Genomic DNA, 14,240 nt, shown 5'->3' on the forward strand with positions numbered 1-14,240 from the left:
AAGACTAACATTAAAAAAAATACTGCCAATAACAAATTTGAACTTCTTTCTTAGGGTCTGCTTACTGCCTTGACCTCATTTAATCTCTCTTTCACTCTCTAATTCTCCAACTAGGTATGCTTTCAAATCTATCAGTTTCATCCCTGCCTTGCACTTGCATGAACTTCCCATGATTGGTTACTTCCAATCACCCAGGTATTTGTTTCAATGCACTGTCTGCCTTGACCACCACATCTCAAGTCTTCCTGGGTGTGCCCTGTCCAAGTCTTGTCACTCTATTTCATGGCCTCCACAGCACTTACCACTACCTTAAACTATCTCACTCATTTATTTGCTTACTCCATCACAACCGGAGTGAGTCCCACCAGAAGAGGTGTTGTCATGCTCTCTTGGCATCACCACATCTAGAACACATCTAACGAATGGTAATCCCTTGAAAATATTTCCAGAATGAATGGCTAGGTGAACTAATTGCATATTACAATCATGCATTGCTTTATGACAGGATACATTCTCAGAAATGTGTGGTAGGCAATTTCATAGTTTTGTGTATATCACAGAGAGTATGTTATTCTGCAAACACTACTTCTCTGTTTTGTTCCCAATGCAATTCAGAAGGGCACCCTGGAGGAGAAGCTGCATCATCTATGACTTCTTATTTGCTCCTGTAGTTACACTGTAGTATGTGCTGTAACTGGGCCTGTGGTCACATATATGGTCATTTATGCCATCCGTGTTAACCTCCGCCTAGGATATGTTACCCATGGCTGTATATTAAGGAACTGGGGCTGGTCTTTAGGAAATGAGGCCATCCCAGCCACTGGCTTGGATGGAGAGTCCTGTTGGCAGGCTATACCATTCTCAACCTTTGAAGACTCTTCAACATTGTGCCTCAGTTTATGTTATCTCCAAGGCATAAATGATCCATTCCATGCTTTTAAAAGGCTTAAGTACACTAAGATTTAAAGTCACATAATAAATAAATACATGAGTCAGGACAGAGGAGATAACAGCACATAAAACTCCTATTTGCAAAAAGATTTAATCACGTCTTTTAAAATACTGTTCTAATTTCAGAAAAACTAACTTTCCTTCCACCCATGGTGTAGGTTTAACCTGAAATAAAACATCCTGAGAAATGTGAACCAAAACTTGAGTGAGGGTGGAATTCAAAGGAGAAAAGCAGCCAACAGCGGGCGCAGGGGCAAAGGAAGGGGACCCTGGCTGACTCCTCCTGCCAACTCCCCACAGGGTCGGGAGGCCCCTTCTGAACTAGTGCTTTCCACCCGGCCTTCATCCACAGCCCACCTGGCGCCACCCCCTGATTTTCCAGACCCACCTTTCTCACCCCTCATCACCTCCGCCCTCCTCAACCCCGCACTCACGCAACTAGTGGCCCAGTCACCTCCTCCTCCTTCTCTCGAGGCCCCTCCCGCTTCAAGATCCGGAACAAGCCGCTCCAGGGCCGGCGCCGCGCCTCTGGGGCGGTCAGAAGTCCTTCCGCAGCCGCCGCCCGGAACACCGAGCCCCTGGGCCGCCGCCTGGCGACCCGCGGCTCACCCGGCGGGGCCCTTGGCCTCTTCCCGGTCCCCCGACACCCGCCGAGCGCCGGGCGGGCCTCAGACTCTGGCGCGGGGTGGGGGCGGGCGGGCGGTGGGCCCCGGGGAGGAGGGCCGGCCGCCCTCTCCCTCCTGGTGCCCCGGGCAGCTGGCTTTCTCCAGCCTCGCTCTGACCGAGCGGGCAGGCCTGCCAGGGGCGCGCGGTGACGTGGTTTGATTTTACCTGAAATAAAGGTGCTACGAATACTTCCGGCTCACACCTCAGCAATCCTTGTACAGTCTTGAGAAATATCGAGGTTGGATTTGAACCAACACTGTTGGAACTTCAATATTAAATCATTTCTAAATGAGTTTCCAGAATTTTCTTTGGACTAAAGCAAGACTCAATTTCGTGTTGCAAAAGTGTAAACCTTAACTTTCCACTTTTTGCAGTGGTAATCTATTGGTCCCCATCTTGGCTGTTATTTCTTTCTTAGAGATTTGTAAAATAAAGAATTGATATAATGACCCATTGTACCTAACTAAAATTTAGTAATAATGTGGAAAAGTAGAATATTAAAAGACAGCCAGGATCTCTCCCCTGAATTCCTAGCAATTGCTTGATGAATAAATTACGAAACAAAATTAAACTGTGACACATCTCATACCTTTGGATGGTCTCAGAGGTCACGTTGGAAATATTGCATGTTCTAGGAGTGAAAGAAAAATTGGGGTCCCTCATAGAACAGAACTAGAGCTGACCTCAGAACTGACTGATCGTGTGTGTATTATGTTGTACGTCTAGGTGTGAAAGAAGTTGAAATTAAAAAAACTTAAGAAACTGAGGTTAGAATGAAAGGGTTAATATTATTTGCCTCTGAATTATCTTCTGTTTCCCTGTGCTGCCTGTAGACAACCAGAAATAAGCCACTCACAAATTACCTCGAGCTTGTCGGGGGAACAGTTCAGTAGTATGGCTCGCTTAATAAATAGAATCATGTTTCTAACACTCATTATTATATTTGAGTTGTTTTGAACAACTGTTAATCCAGTTGTGTATTACAAAGCAAAAGTGATCAACCTTAATTATACAACAAAAGAACAGTTTTTGCTCCAGGGAAATAAATACCACTTCTCTGTGAAGTTCACTAAAATTCTATCAACACCAGGTACTGTTCAAACATCACTACCTCTCAAAATGGTACATTAAAAAGGAAAACTAGCGCCAAGCATCAGGAATGGTTCTCAAAATGGAATATTTCCTCAAAAGGCATTTTTGTCATCTTAGACTAACAGTCATATTTTGAACCTTCTTCCAAATACTTCCATGTCTCCCCCAAAAGGACATACTAATAAACATTTATAAAACAAGCAATTATCCAATAAAGGGAAAGAAATACAATTCCCTCTTCCTAGAATGTCCATCTCTTACGGCCCTGCAGGCATCTAGCCACATATATCAACCCCACCCTGTCTTCCCAAAGAAAAAGTAAAATAATAACAGGGCCTCCCTGGTGGCACAAGGGATTAAGTCTCAGCAGTAGGAAGCTATCTGCAGCACCAGTTCAATCCCTGGCCAGGCAGCTAACCCACATGGTGCAGCAGACCTCTCCTATCTTGCCCGCTGCTCCTGTCAGCAGTGTATTTCAGTCAATCCTCCCGTTCTGTTCCCCATTCTGTCTCTGATGAATCCTCTCAACCCCCCAGCCCCCTGCAACTCTGGCCTATACTCCAGTTGTTGTATGCATAAATAAAAAAATTTAAAAAAAGAAAAAGTAAAATAGTAACAGACGCCACTCTGTGGCCACATAGTATTTATTCATAGTCAACAAATGATTGTTAACATCTACTGTTAGACATCATTCATACTTGCAATTCAGATATCAGGGAAAGAGAACCCAGACTCTCTAGCTCTCTACAATCTAGTTAGAGATAACAAAGAATGTTTCAGCCTTCTTAGAAAAATACTACAGTTACTAGTTTTTCCAGAGGGCAGGGGACCTTTTCCAGAAGGTAGTCTTGGGATGAGTTGAAAGGTGAGTGGTAGGATCTGGTGAGAGAGGACAAAGCTGTATTCAAGCAGTGTTTTCTGGGCAGAGGGTGCAACTGGACACCAGGAGGAGGAAACAGCTTGGTCTATTCAGGACACTACTAGCTATGCAGTGTGACTTGACTGGCCTTGAAAGCTAAGCCAGTGTTTGGTGTGCGTTGTGAACAGTGATATGAAGGAATTAGCTTGGACCAGCTTGCAGGAGCCAATTGTCAAATTTTCAACGATTTTGTGAGCTGTTTGATACGTCTGTCACTTGAAATGTTCTGTATTTACACCACAGAAATCATACACTAAAAATCAGCTCCCCTCTTCTCTAATGATCCTACAGAGTTGAGAGCTTCTGAAATCTTTTTGCAAAACCCTCCTCTGCTTGTAACATAAGAGTGACATTATGAAAACTGTTTACGGCTAATCTACAAAAATTGCATAAGATAATTTAGAAGAGGGAAAGCTGAGAAATCAGTTGGAAGGACACTGTTTAGGCAAGTGATAAGGGCTTGACAAAAATGAATGATAAGAAATAGATGTTCTCAAGGGACCCTGTCAATTCAATAATAGATACGGAGTTTGGCGAGGTGGAGATGGAAACGAGGGAAAGGATGAGTTAAAAGGTAAATAATGACAAATAAAAGCCTTTGTAAAATGAGAACATAAAAAGTAATTCCTATTGTCTTTCATTTTCAACTTTTTAAAATAAATGTCTGTATCCATTGCCTGCACTTTCTCACCAGAGTTCCTTCTATAATATGACATATTATTCATGTGAATACTGAAATTTATTTTTTAGTCTTGCAGGTTAGTACTTCTATGTGGTAATTGTTTACCTAGAGATCACAGTTCCTATACTAACTTTAAAATTAAAGCATTTCTGATGAGTAAATTGACTTTATAAATACTTTTTTAAAGCTGCTATTCCCATTATTACATACGATTGAAGTATATGTACAAGTCCTATACTACAGGGACCATGTAAAGACTGGTATTAAAAAAGAGATCTTTGAACTCCATTGAAGAGATGATTACATAGATGCAAACAATTATTAAGCCTATTTATAAGAGGTCACTTTTGATATTATATGCTAATAATGATATATTCCAAATGGACAGGCCATTCTCCTAATCCAAAATTCCCTAAACATTTTACAAACATGAAATTCTCTGCAAAATATTTTATGAATGAGGCACGAAAGAGTTACTTCTGTGACCTTTATCTTTTTATACTTTATTTGAACACACTTGATGTTTATTTTGTAAATGTGGGGTAAAGGGTTAACTCAGCAGTCTCAGGTTACTCAAGCCCTGCACATTCCAAAGAAAGGCCAGCTTCAGGAGGACCAGCCCTTGACTGGCTCTGGGAAATAACCTTTGACCACTTGGAAGATCCTGCATGATAAGTGTTAGTTAATATGCTAAGTTCTTGTGCCACATGGCATTAGTTTGACAGAGATAGTTTATGTTATCAGCATGACTTATGTGAATGTCTGTTTTGTGAGCCTGAGACCCTGAGTCATGATCTCATTTAGATTTCTGTAGAGCTGGGGGATTGAGTAGCTAAGGTCAGTCACATGGCAGTGCATGCCTATATGACTAACCCTAGTAAAAACCCTGGACTGCAAGGACTGGGTGAGTCCCTGCTTGGCAACACTTTGCATGTGCTATACTCGTCTCTTCTGGCTTTGCCCACTTGCCTTTTCCCTTTGCTGATTTTCAAATGTATCCTTTCATGCTAACAAAGAGGACTGTAACCACGAGTCTGTCAACTTTTCTGACTTCTGCAGGTCCTTTTATTAATTTATCTGGCCATAGGTTGGTCTTGAGGATTCCTGAAACAACAGAAATCAAATATTATTTTTTCTATGTAGGTAATAATATTAACACATTTATTCGTCAATCCCTTCTTGTACTGCATTGTCTAAAATGTCCATGTTGATACCACCCTAGTAACACATTACATTAATTACTATAACTTTGTAATAACTCTTCATACACAATGGGGCCTGCCTTTCTGCTTTCTTCTTGGGCCTTTCCAGCCATCTAAAATTTTGGATTTAAACTGCAAATTTAACGGTCCCAAGAAAAACTATAAAGTGTTTTGAATTTATAGGATAATTTGGAAAGGATAATTCTTTAAGATAGTCATTCTTCCTGTTCATGAATAGAATTTCTCTTTTCATTTATTTAAATGAAATATTATAGTCCCCAAGTTCTTGCACATTGATAAGATTCCTCCCTACCTTCCTTTAGGTAGTTTGTAGATTGTTGTCATGAAAGATGTTATATTTTCTAATTGGTTATAATTGATGTATAAGAATGCTGATTTTGTATAATCTTCTAACCATAACCTTGAATTCTTAAATAGATTTTTAAACATGTAGACAAACATACCACCTGACAATAGTTTTATATTTCTTTGTTTCCACTTTTGATTCATCTTACTTAGTTATTGAATTGGTTAGGATTTCCAGCAAAATAATAAGGTATACTCTTTTTTAAGATTTATTTGTTCATGCAAGAACTAGGGTACAGGCCAGAGGTACGGGGGGTGAGAGGATTCACCAGAGATAGAGCGGGGAGCAGAACAGGCAGACTGACTGAAATACACTGCTGAGGGGAGCAGCGGGCCAGCCAGGAGAGATCTGCTGCACTATGTGGGCCACCTCCTTGGTCGGGGATCGAACTCATGCTACAATCGCTGCAGATTGCTTCATAGTGCTGACGCTTGACTGTGCCACCAGGGAGGCCCCAATATGGGATAATCTTATGCTATTCCTATGGAACTTCTAAAATTTCACCATTATATGTGATAATTCATAAAAAATTTTTGACAGGAATTTTTTTATGGGTGAGGTAGAATTTATTAACAGAACTTTGTTTAATTTAAAGTAGCAGTATGCTACCTTTTAATATGTGTTACATTTAGTATGGGGAAGCTATATGACACTGTTCTGGCCAATGAGATTAAGTGGAAATTGATAACTAGGGCTTCCAGGAAAGCTACTTAAAAGTAGGAAAGACTTGTTATCCTTTCTGTTGGATCTTCCTACCTATAGGAACTCACATGTAAGGCTGGATGTGGAAAAGGGTAACTTATGTTGATCATGTGAAGCCGAGAAAATGAGAATTTTTTAATATATACTTTACCCCCACCCCAGCCAATACTAACCAATGAAATTCATGTCTCATGGGAAAACTAAAACTGATTTTTCTTTTTAAAGACTGATTGGCAGAAAGAAATGTCCTTTTTTTCTGTGGAAGCTAGTACCCTGAAGAGATCGAGGAATATATCTGGATGAGGAGAGCAGTTTCTGCTATTTTTTTTCTTCATTTTCCTTTCTAATGTGATATAGGTCAAACATGAATAAAAGTGTGTAAAATATACATGCACAGTTTAAAGAATATCAGAAAAGCAAACATTCATGCAACCACCACTCCCAGACAAGAAATCGAACACTTGTCAGTGTCTCAGCAGCTCCATGTGCCATTCCCCAATCATATTCTTCTACCTCCACACTGAGGAAATCACTACTTTAGCTTTTGGGATACTAATATACTTGTTCATCTTTATAATTTGATCTCATACGGACCTATCCTTAAAATGATAGTTTAAACTTTTGATTAAAATGGAATCCTGTGGATGGCATCCTTCTATGACATGCTTCTTTTGCTCCACATTCTACCATTGCTGAAGATTTGGTTTAGTTCCAAGTTCCAATTTTTGGTTATTATAGCACTATGAGCATTGGTACACATGCTTCCAATGGAACATGTTCGGTGTTTTTCCCATGGTATATCTGTAAGGGTTCAGGCAGGAAGATATTCTATATATTGAGATGCATTTTAAAAAGGAACCATTTACAAAAAGGTATGAGGTGTGGGGAAACCACAAAGGACAGTGCAGCACCCCAGGGCTAATAAGGGCAAGACTGCTGCCACCCCTAGATTGAAGGGATGAGAGGATGAAAGGGCTGTTCAAACCAAAGTGAGCAGAGAATGCAGTTTGAAGATGGGAATACCTTTAAGAAATTGTGACTTTTGGTCAAGGGACCTACACAACTTGTGATGATCCTACAAAAGGGAATGTGAAGGAATAATGACCCAAACTCATCTTTCTTCCCTCAAGTCTCCCGCAGTACCCCCCTCATTGCTGTGGCACCTCACTGGACGTAAAGCAAGCTGCTACAGACCAGAGAGTGGATTGGGAAGGTAAACAGAAGATAACCAGCAAAGGGGTATGTTTAGGACTACAGTTGTTGGGTTGTTGAGTGAGCACATCTCCAAACTTTCTAAAGAAGAACAGTTTTCCAAAGTGGTTGTTTTCAAGTGACAGTTCACTTTGCAATATCAGCAAAACTTTGTATCGTTGGATGCTTTCATTTTGATTCTGGTAGGGATGTAAAGATACCTCTTCGTGTTCTTCCTTTTCATTTCCCTTTTATTAAAATGGCTGAGAATGTATTCATGTTTCTTGGCCATTTGGATTTTTTTTATGTGAAGTGCCATTTATAGTCCCTTGTCCAAATTTTTATTGGCTGTCTTCTCTTATTGATTCACAAGAATCATTTATATATTCTGGATACTAGCTTTTTTTTTTAAGATTTTTTTTTAAATTAATTTATACAAGAACTGGGGTACAGTTAGAGGCGCCGGAGGGTGCGAGAATTCAGCAGAGCGAGGAGCAGAACAGGCAGACAGACTGAAGACACTACTGAGAGGAGCAGCGGGCGAGGCAGGAGAGGTCTGCCGCACCATGTGGGTTTCGCCCTGGCTGCCTGGGAACTGAACCTGTGCTGCAGAGGTTGTGGACAGCTTCACAGCGCTGTGTTCAACCTGCTGTGCCACTGGGCAGGCCCCTCGATACTAGCTTTTTGCCAGATTTTTGTGTTGTAAATGTTTTACCAACGGTTCCTTATATTTTCACACTCTAAGTTTACAGGTGCTTATTCTTTACAGCTTTATTATATTTTTTAAAAATGACCCAAAGCAAATTTATAATAAATAGAACAAGAATTAGCTGTATTAGATAAAACAGAAGAGGATATTGAGAGAATTCTGGGCAAAGAAAATAAGAGTGAAAACTCCAGTTATAGGAAGAATATCAGAGTGAGGAAACCATATCTATAGACTAAAAGATTGATAAAGAAAATTTTATTTTAAATTATTATATATTACTAAATAATAACATTCAATTAAATGAATTACTTAAATGAAAATAATTTAGCATTTAATGTTGGAAGCACAATAAAAATAAACTTGAGGCAAGATGGAAAATAAATACAGTGCTATTTACCTTTCAGTACATTAAATCAGTATTTTGTTGGACTTCAATTTTATACAAAATTTATATATGTAAATCACACAACAAAGAACCACAGTTCTACGACTTTGTATTTGCCATAACATATAATATTAGGTATGAGATCAGCATGCTGAGAAACGTTAAACCTAATTTTAAACAACCAAGTAATTTAAAGTCAAGTTACCACTTTAGCATAAGGCCATGAGAAGTTCTATGTCTTTATGAATTTAGATGAGCTATAAAATAGGAAAAATAGGAAAAATGAAAATGTGTAAGACAACAAAAGATTCAGTTTCCTAAAACAGTAACAGAAAATAGGCTTCCTTCTTCATGTTTTCATTAAATAATTGTCCTTTTGACAAATACATTGATAGCACAAAAGTATTTTGAGCGACTACATAAAGCTAACTACTGCCAAGCTGTCTTCCTTCACAAATCTTAATAAATATGTGGCAGATATATAACTAAGATATATGAATTGTTTTAATACACATTAATCTTTTGAATTGCACATTTTTCTCTAGGTTATAATAAAAATAAAGTGAGTGTACAATTTATCTTTTTTATATATTTTTATCAAGTATAAATGTAACTGCCAAGAAACAAAATATTGCCTTTTAAAAGCCCTAGATAAGGAAATAATTTGACTAAATATTTTTTAGGTGAATCCCAGAATAAATATATTTTAAGGTGAATCAAGTACTTATTCATAAGATGAAAGAAATTTAAATAAAAAAATCAAATGAATAACTATGGTTTAAGCAAAAATTCTTTTAACACAGAAAATACTACTGGGATATGATTTTCCTAAAGGTAACAAAACCACTCATGCTGGTTCTGCTAAGGTAATATTCTTCATAGAAGTATGATAAATTTTAATTATGAATTCTTCTGAGGTAGCTAAAATATGAATATACAAAGTCACGGAAGGTGCTAAGGTCAAATACAGCAGTTCAGTGCTAACAAAATGGTTAAGTGCAAAAAAATTCTTATGATAACAAAGGTTTGTGTGAAACTCTGAGAACCTTTATAAATAAGTTTTTATAATCATTATACAACATAATAAAGAAATAACTTTCCTATCTCATTCCTAACTTCTTATGTTAAAATGATCTCTAATAGCACTGGTTTTTAATTGCTGTATAATGGAAGTGAAATTCTCATGATTATCAAACAGGCATTAGAAATAAATTACTATATATTCCAAATTCATATAAGGGGAACATCATCAGGGGATGGATTATTGCATTTGTCTTTCCCTAAATTATCTACAACCTTAAAATGAGGAAAAACAGATTCACTGATTATAAAATAAAGTTTCAATTAAAATGAATCACAAAATGGCTTGATATTCATTTAAAAAATGTATCAATGGTATTTTTGGGATTATTTGGTTTTATTTTCTTAGATGTTGAGTTCTTTGTCATCAATCCTGACCTGGAATAAAAAATGAACACACAATTAAAATGGAGAAGGACATTACAAAAATAATTTTGCAAATAATTGGTCTCTAAAATTTCACTCAATATAAAAGCAAATGTTAAGAAATCCTAAAAATAAGACTTCAAATTTTGAGCTGTATAGTCAGCTTTAATAAAGTTCAAATTAGCTATACCTTTTTTTCTTTGTTATAGTCCTCTGGATTCTGCCTGAGTTACCTTTAGAGGGAAGAAATGTCAAGAAATTCTATGATGAGTAATATGAAATAATTAAAGGCTGTATAAAAACTTAGCAAGTTAAGGCAGACTGATATAAGATAATAAAAATTTCTTAGCACTATATAGCTCATACTTACACATACCAGAAACTAACTTTATTCCATAATTTCTTTTTTCAGCATAATTTCTTTATTATTTCTAAATTTATTTCAGAAATTTGGCTACAGTCAGAACACCAAAAAACAAACAAGCAAAAAACAAAAACCAGGTCAATGGCTATGTGATTGTCATTAATATACCACTGTGCTTTGGCAAATATTCCTTGGAACATTTCTATTTTGATTAGATTATTCAGTTCCATAAACCTTTATGTTCATTTTTTGTCAAATCAATCTCAAACCAAAGTTTTCCCAAAATTTAAAATATAATGGCTTCGGTTAATTCTAAGCTATGGTAAGGTCATTACCATTTTTCTAAATGGCAGCAGCATACACAAACTCTCCCTTTAATAGTTATTTCAGATTTAACAACAACTCAGTTTTAATAAAACATTCCTAGAAAATCAAGTTCTTTAAAATGATGGCAACTCACCAGTACTTTTGGTGCTTCCTTCAGCTTGGTTAACTGGATTATCTTTATCCTTTTTCAGTTCCTGGATAATGCCTTTATTCAAGCAAACATCCACATGCACATTGAACAGGTCAAGATCTGAAGTCTTTTGTTCTATGTTACAAACAGGACAAAGTAGAGCTTGGTTTGTCATCATTTCATGTAAATAAGTTTCCAGGGGTTCTTGCCGACTTAATGACCCCACATCTTCATTTTCCACTGAAACCGTACGAGAAGAATTCTGACAACAGTGGTCATTATTAAGCCATTTGGCTGGTAGACGAGAACATTTCTCTACACTGTGTTTATTACTTAAAGTATCTACACTTTCTGCTTCAGATGGGTTACCTAAAGTCTTTACCAAGTCTATACCATCTACTGAAGTGATTTCTATATTCTTCTGATGGGTTTCATAATCTTTCTTCTCATAAAACGAATTAGGATGATGTACATTTTCCTTCCTGTTAACTTCTGTGGAGCAAGCATGTAAACATGAGACTATTGTAGCCTTTTCACTGATTGAAGGTTCATTAAGACATGCATCCACATGTTTATTAAAGGCTTCCAGACTGATGCTTCCTTGTTCCTTAAAGCAAATAGGACAGGTAAATATCTGACAGTAATCTAAATTTTCTGATGTTTCTAAGTTCTCATTCATCTTCTTTAAAACTTGGAATGATTGTGATGTCTGTAAACTTTGCTTATCAACAGTGTCATGTTTAAATAGGTCTTGGTGGCTCCATTTCCTTTCTGATCGTTTTTTATCAAAGAAACTCTTCTTAGGAGACATTTCTAGAGGTTTCAGAAACTGATCTTTGTCAGTTTTCTCTAGTATACACCCAGTTGCTGACAGCGTTTGGTTTCCAGCCTGTAAGAAGCCAATAATGCTCCTTTGTTGGTGTTTCTTGTCTTCTTCACTGGGAAACCCAGATAGCCGCACACCTAAATTAAACCAACCACAATTAATCGATTTCAAATTTAAACCAATTTATTCACAAAGCATGAAATCATATTGTTGTGAAACACATTTTAAAAAGACTTTGGAGAAAAATAATAACACTGTAAACTTTCCAAATTAAAGAACACTTTTCCAAAGTTGGTATTTTGAGTAGAAATTTACTCTCCTTCATAAATTGTGTATCACTAAATAGTAATTATTGCTTCTCGACCTTTTGGCTAAGATCATGTATAAATATTAAGTATGTTCTGAAGTTGGCATGATTATATAGGCCTTTCAATTATTATCTAATACACGATATCATATGCCAAGTAACTAATTGGGGTTAACCACACAAATGCTTTAGCCCTTTTCTCCCACAATAGACTTTATTTTTTAGAGGTTCACAGCAAAATTAAACAGAAAATAGAGAGTTCCCATATATTCCTACCCCCACATATTTACAGTGGTCTCCACTATGAACATCCTGTACCAGCATGTTGCATTTGTTACAACTGGTGAATCTACATTTACACATATCACTCAAAGTTCAAAGTTTATGTTAGCGGTCACTCTTAATATACACTCTATGGGATATGACAAATACATAATTACATGTACCCATGATTATTACATCATAGAGAATAATTTCACTGCTAGAAAAATTCTGTGTGCTCTGCCTATTTGTCCTTCCTTCTTCCCCAACCCTAAGTAATCACTGATCTTTTTAGTGTCTCCATAGTTTTAACTTTTCCAGAATGTCATACAGTTGGAATCATACATTATACAGTTTTTTAAGATCTGCTTCTTTCACTTAATATGTATTTAAGATTCCTCTGTGTCTTGATAGCTCATTTCTTTTACTCACTGAATAATATTCCATTGTCTGGATGTAACATTCACCCATTATTGAAGGACAACTAGATTGCTTCCAAGTTTATGCAATTATCAACAAAAGTGTTAATCATTTAACTCTCTTAATTAACATACTTTATTCAATCAATCTCAGTGTGTGATCTTTCCATATATGAAGTACAGCTAAAGACCCAATGTTAGTTGTAGAGTTGGCGTTTAGAATTGCAGATTTAAGGAAAAAGAAAAGAAAAAGTGATACCCATTAGTCTTAATCTCAAGGGATGTGGAGAATCAGCATCAATTTCTGTTCTTAGCAATTCTTTAGCAATTGCAAATATTTCTTCTGCAGTAGAAACAACAGATGAAACTGTAGATGCCCGAGTTTTTACTTCAAAATCCACATTCTTCAGCTTAATAGTAACAGTTCTACCCTACAACAAATAGAAATTATGTATAGCTTTCTAACTTCTAGAAAAGTTATTTTACAGCTTAGAAAATTCAGACAGGCCTTTATGTATATAAATATGGAAGAGTGCTCAATTATTTATAAGACATGGTAATGAAAATTGTCATAAAGAATAATTTAAATCCCTAAGTAATCTAAAAATCTCTCTTGGCCAATAATCACTATTCCCCTTCCAACTGAATTTTTATATAAGACCTTTATAAAATGGACAGTTAACTGATCATTTTTCTTTTCACTGAAAAATCTTTCTAAAAGGGTATCTATCATTAAAAAGATCTTGTGAGTAGGTTACATTTATTGTGTGCCTATTATGTGCCACATATTATGTTAAACAATTTACATGTAAACTCCTTACAGTCATTATTTAGTGGTTACAGAGTTTCAGTTTGGGATAATGAAAAAGTTCTGGAGATCAACAGTGGTGACAGTTGTCCAATAAATACATACTCAAGGCCACTGAAATGTATACTTAGGGGTTAAAATTTTATGTTAAGCAACTCTCTGGAGATGACAAAAATGGTTTACATTCACTTTCAAAGAATAGAGTATGGAATGGGAAAAATAGTAACTTCACAAATGAGAAGCATAGTCAACACTACTTTAACCAAATAAAAAGATAATGTTACCCATAATGTCATGTGGCTATCATATACCCTCACAGAATGTGATGAAAGGAATATTTTACCTCTTGGTATTCTTTCTAAATACCCATAACCCTAGTCTAATCATGAGAAAACCGTCAGACAAGCCCAGATTGGGTGATATTCTCTAGAATATCTGGCTGGTACTCCTCAGACTGCCATGGTCATGAAAAACAAGGAAATATTG

General features: G+C 36.7%; 1 protein-coding gene across 1 annotated transcript in view; it reads right to left on the reverse strand.

The window, feature by feature from the left end:
* Nucleotides 1-10,239: 10,239 nt before the first annotated feature.
* POLK (DNA polymerase kappa) overlaps nucleotides 10,240-14,240 on the reverse strand; it is a gene marked incomplete at both ends in the record, with an annotated part of 33,762 nt that continues 29,761 nt past the window's right edge. The window contains 4 exons of the mRNA XM_084233816.1: nucleotides 10,240-10,324; nucleotides 10,503-10,545; nucleotides 11,137-12,096; nucleotides 13,206-13,377. Of these exons, the coding sequence (XP_084089942.1) occupies nucleotides 10,240-10,324; nucleotides 10,503-10,545; nucleotides 11,137-12,096; nucleotides 13,206-13,377 (1,260 nt within the window). The remainder of the gene's footprint in view (nucleotides 10,325-10,502; nucleotides 10,546-11,136; nucleotides 12,097-13,205; nucleotides 13,378-14,240) is intronic.

Source organism: Talpa europaea (genome assembly GCF_964194135.1).
Source record: "Talpa europaea genome assembly, chromosome: 5".
NCBI classification, from domain to species: domain Eukaryota; kingdom Metazoa; phylum Chordata; class Mammalia; order Eulipotyphla; family Talpidae; genus Talpa; species Talpa europaea.